This window comes from Oryzias melastigma, linkage group LG23 (assembly GCF_002922805.2).
Source record: "Oryzias melastigma strain HK-1 linkage group LG23, ASM292280v2, whole genome shotgun sequence".
In the NCBI taxonomy this organism is placed as follows: Eukaryota; Metazoa; Chordata; class Actinopteri; order Beloniformes; family Adrianichthyidae; genus Oryzias; species Oryzias melastigma.
Window position 1 is genome coordinate 21,451,990 of NC_050534.1, and position 4,942 is coordinate 21,456,931.

Here is a 4,942-nt window from a genome sequence, read left to right on the forward strand (position 1 = left end):
CACCCTCTCCCGCTGCAGCAGGCTCCACCCTCCCCCGCCGCAGCAGGCTCCACCCTCCCCGGCCCTCCCTGTCAGCGCAGCTGCTACACGCCCTTCACTTGACCCTTCTGCCCCTCCCCCCTGCTCAGAGCTGCACCTGACAAACTCACGAAAAACAAAAAAACTTTTTTTCAAAATAGGGGCTTTTCTGTTTTATCTATCTCCATAGCAACCATTTTAATTTGTGGTCGCCTGGGGATGACGAACAAGCTGATGTGATTTTTAGAGGAATTGGAAAAAGGATATTTTTGAGTTTCCTTAGCAACTGACGTTTTTTGATAACCACGCCCAAATTTCTGATGTGTTTTTTTTCATATGTCATATTTCCTCGTTCAGCTTGAGCCAACGATTCTTGTGTTAAAGTTTCACAACATTTGTGGCTGATTATAAAGTGGTTTTATTTATTTATTTATTTATTTTAATTCAAGATGGCTGCCTCTAAACTCTTGTTCTGGTGCGACTCACGTGTGTTCCAATGCTGATGACCAGGTGCTTCTCCACCTGAGGGCTGGCCAGGCAGAACCAGCACGGCCCAGTCGGCTGAGCTGCAATCAACAGAACACTGAGCATCACCATCCGGCTTCACGCCGAGCGGTAAACCCGATCGCAGCCGGTCGGACTCACGGTGTCGCGGCTGCCTGTGCTGCTCTTGCCGATGGCGCCCTCGATCTTCCCAGTCCGACGGTCGCTTCCGGCCACGCCCACGAGCATTCCCCTCCTTTTGACCCAGGTCGAAGAAAAACTGCCGCGCCGGCTCCTGGACAACAGATGATTGAACATTCAAACACAGGAAGTCCCCCCCCCCCCTTATGCCACACGTGTCAAAGTCAAGGCCCAGGGGCCGGATTTTGGCCCCTTGTGTGATTGAGTTTGACACTCCTGCCTCATGCGATCATGAGCCCCACCGACCTCCTCCTCCTCGGCGCCGAAGGCCGGCTTTGGAGCCTCCTTCTTGTCTTTCGCCGGACGCCTGTAGGGGTTCTCCGTCACGTCCTGCGGCTGCTTCACCAGCTCTGAGGGATCCATGTTCTTCATGGGGACGATGTTGAAGGCGTACAGATACTGCAGAACAGGAAGCGTAGAACTCAGACCACAGAAAGATGAGAACGTGTTTTTAAAGCCGGAGACGCACCTTCTTCTTGGCGGGGTTACCGACGGTTGCCAGGGCGATGAAGCGACTGACATGTTGAGCGTTTTCCTGCAGGACGACGTGATTCCTGAGAGAAAACTTCACCGTTAACTCAAGTGATCAGGTGACTAGAATCCAAACTCCAAGCTTCACCTGTACGGCAGTCTCTCATAGTGGGCGCGCTCTAGTGCTGCGAAGTGGTATCGCGGTTTGAGTTTGTCGGCGAGGCTGGCGACGGAGCCGCTCCCGCACGACTTCGTGTTAACTTCCTGCAGCACAAACCACAATCTCAGCCCTGGAAGGGCAAACTCCGCCCCCAGTGAGCGATGAGCCGCGTTTTACCGGGTTGTTGCCGTAGTGCCACACCCCCCGCGGCCACTGCGACGTCAGCAGGATGTCCACCCCCCGGTACTTGGAGCTGCTGGTCAGCGGGGTGACGAGCGCCGACAGGTCTTTGGAGGTGAAGCAGTGAGCCGGCGCCGGCTCCTGCAGGGCTTCCCGACCGCTGACGTACGCGATCTGCAGCCCGGAGACGCCCGTGAAGACGCCACGCCGCCCTGAAACCAGAACTCAAATCACCAGGAGGGTCACGCTGCTGGAAAGACGAAGTCTGAGCTCTGAATCGATTCAATCGTACCGAGATACGTGATGTTCTCTGCCAGCTCACAGCCATCGGCGTTTGGGAAGTTCTTCACCGTTTCCTGGCTGGCTGCTCCCAGGATGTAGGTGTGGATGGGAGCTGCGGCGGAGAAGTGAGATCAGATGGTTTGACGAGCTCAGACGAGCTCCAAGATGTTCAGGTGAGCTCCTGACGTCTCCTTTGTGCTTCTCCTCACCCTTCTTGGCGCCGGTTTTGTATTCCTGCCACTCGGCCTCGGCCTCGGCCGACGCTCCGAAGAACTCCCCGACACACAGCAGCAGCTGCAGAGCAACGCCACAGTCAGAGAGGAGGACGGCGAGGAAAACCGCGCCGGTCTGTCAGTCGACTCACGTCAAACTGTCCTGTCTTCTTCTGGACGGCCTGGACGCGGCTGAAGAGGGAGTTCAGTCTGCCTTCCACGTCTCCGCACGCCAACCTGCGGACCAACGTGGACACGCTTCATACATGTTCGAGTGACACGTGAACACTCGCTCCAGGTTAAGTTATTGGGTCTGTGGAAACATGCGTGTAAATATTTGGTACATTCATTGTGTGCATGAATGTTACATGTGGTTACACATAAACAATGTAAACATTGAATCATGTAAACAAACGCGTCACATGTAAACACTCGTCTGTAAAACAGCTATTGTCTGTTATAACTAAATCTGTTTATTTCTAGAACATTTAAATTCTCCATCTCATTAAATGACCAAAAATGATTAGAATCACATTTTAAAACTAATTCAATTCGATTTTATCCTCATGTAAAATGAAAAATCATCTAATAAACATCTGATGGTTTTATCATAAACTAAAGAGAGATTTTTAAGATTTTTAGATGTTATAAATTATATATATTTATCACATCAGCATCACTTCGAAAACAGACTGTTTATTCCTTAAAACTTTAAACTAATGAGCTCTTAAATGTTTCATCTGAAGAAAACAAACGTTATTCCTTAAAAAAAGCATAATTCCAGAGCAGTTAGTAGAAATACTAATTTAATCTGGACTAAATGAAATCGATCATGGAAAATGTTGGATCACTTTTACACGAAGCTCTGCGTTTTTTTGTTGTTGCTTTAAATAATCGATACGCAATAAACGAATCGGCACCGTTCAAACTGAAGCGATATTGGATCAGAACACGGATCACCACTAGAGTCCACTCACACTCTGACCGGCGGACCCTCCATGCTTTCAGTTCTGATCCAAATTCTGGGCTTCGGACCTGAGCAGCTTCGACGTGTCCGTCACTATAATCGGTCCGGCTGACACAAAGCGGAACTCTTATTATCTGAGTTTAGATGCTGTAAACTGAGTTCATATTCACTGAACCCAATTTGACTTCAACAAATAATAAAAAAAAATAAAATATATTTGAGATCAAATTAAATATACCCGAATGAAGTTGACTAATTATAAAGTAAAAAAAAATAACGAGATCTGGAGGTTGTTTGCTATGTTAGTGTAGAAATGGGTTGCCAGGTTTGTATCCTTTCTATTAAATTACGTTGCATTGAACCATTTCCCCCCCATATTTTTTATAATTTATGGCCAAAATATGATAAATTACACTTTGACACACTCAAGAATTAAAGTAAAGAGGGAGGAGAATGTGGGAAAATCACTTCTACTACTACTACTACTACTACTACTACTACTATTATTATTATTGTTATTATTGTTGTCTGATAGCAAAGTATCGTGAAGTATTTTGGAAACAGAAGAAGTTTATGTCATTGTCTATGGACAGAAACTGGAAAATGACATCAAAACTCCTTGTTGATTTTATTCTTGTGTCAAGGTATGAACCTAACGGTATATTGCATGAACTACAACAAAAAGATAAACCATCTTTAGATCTTAAAATAGACTTTCAATATTTAGCTCAAGTTGCTATTTTACACCTATGTAATGATCATAATTTCTTCTTGTTGAAATGTTTAATGTAAAATAACACAAAAAAACGTAAAAAAGCTAAACACTCATAGTTGCTGGTAAGAGGCATATGAGGAAAAGAAGATTGTTCCTGCTTCGGCAGTTATAAATCTCATTTCTATTATTTTTAAACTTTCTTCATTTTAGATTTCTTTTTGTGTGTGTGATTATGGATTGTTAAGGTGGTTTAAATTGCCTCTGTGAAAGTATAGTTGCTGCAAAAATAGTTTGTTTTTATTTCTATACATTAGATTAGCAACAATTTTCAAACGCACACGTGGATGTGGTTTAATGTGCTCTTAAATTAGCTGCATGTTTTGCTCGCATTTGCATAACACGGTTTAAATTAAAGTAAATAAAGGCTTTAAAACAAAAGAAGCCCTTTAGAAAGCTGAAATCGTTCCAATCTGGCAACCTGCCTTCCCCGGGGTGCCGCTCCTCCATCCTGGCACTTACCTTCATCCTGGTAACTCGCAAGTCCCCGGACCAAAAACAGGAAGTAAGTAACCGAATCAAAAGTAAAATTCACTTTCTCTTTGGGGGTTGGACCCCATGAGAGACACGGAGCCGCTCTGGGCCACGAAACGGGTCCCAGAACGCGGAATAAAAGAGCAGAACGGCGACAAAGCCCTCGGACGCCATACGCTTGGCTTTGCCTGCAAACATGGCGCCGCAGATTTTTCTCTTTCTTGTCGCTGCGCTGCAGGTAGAAAGATGCTAGCAGTTAGCTTCACTCCGAGCATCAGGAGCAGCATCTTCGGGTTAATTATATATTGTTTAAATATCTAAATTAAATCCTATTGCTGTTTTGTTTTTACATAAATGACTGTTACATGCTTGATTTGTTTCTGGAGTTTATGAGAAACTTAATGGAAAAAATGTATAGTTTTGAGCAGTTTTTGTTCTTGTTTTGATAAAAAAGCGCAACTTCGTTTGAAAATTAATAAAGAATAAAGTGAAAGTAACGCAAAGTAAAGTACGGCGAGCGTGATTACATTTTAAAACATGATTAAATACAATTTCAAACCATATATAAATCATCAAAATGCTTATTTCGGTTCCACGTCTGACCGCTAGAGGGCAACAGAGAGCAGCGTAGATATTTAATGGAGTCATTGTGCAATTTAGTCATTAAACTGTTCATTAAAATCTAATGTTTAGACACAAAAACATACGACGGAGTATTAGGG

At 44.6% G+C, this 4,942-nt stretch overlaps 2 protein-coding genes across 2 annotated transcripts in view; one reads left to right on the forward strand and one right to left on the reverse strand.

The window, feature by feature from the left end:
• Positions 1-3,344, reverse strand: part of cwf19l1 (CWF19 like cell cycle control factor 1) — a 6,131-nt gene extending 2,787 nt beyond the window's left edge. Inside the window, exons 1-10 of the mRNA XM_024282283.2 lie at positions 2,985-3,344; positions 2,160-2,244; positions 2,005-2,089; positions 1,806-1,907; positions 1,511-1,725; positions 1,322-1,437; positions 1,172-1,256; positions 949-1,101; positions 664-796; positions 505-584 (exon numbers count right to left, since the gene is read on the reverse strand). Coding sequence (XP_024138051.1) covers positions 505-584; positions 664-796; positions 949-1,101; positions 1,172-1,256; positions 1,322-1,437; positions 1,511-1,725; positions 1,806-1,907; positions 2,005-2,089; positions 2,160-2,244; positions 2,985-3,007 — 1,077 coding nt within the window. The 5' untranslated portion in view covers positions 3,008-3,344. The remainder of the gene's footprint in view (positions 1-504; positions 585-663; positions 797-948; positions 1,102-1,171; positions 1,257-1,321; positions 1,438-1,510; positions 1,726-1,805; positions 1,908-2,004; positions 2,090-2,159; positions 2,245-2,984) is intronic.
• A 790-nt stretch (positions 3,345-4,134) lies between these two features.
• The window catches only part of dmtf1 (cyclin D binding myb-like transcription factor 1), a 10,756-nt gene continuing 9,948 nt past the window's right edge, over positions 4,135-4,942 (forward strand). The window contains exon 1 of the mRNA XM_024290110.2: positions 4,135-4,251. The gene's annotated coding sequence lies outside the window, so the exon portion shown is untranslated. The remainder of the gene's footprint in view (positions 4,252-4,942) is intronic.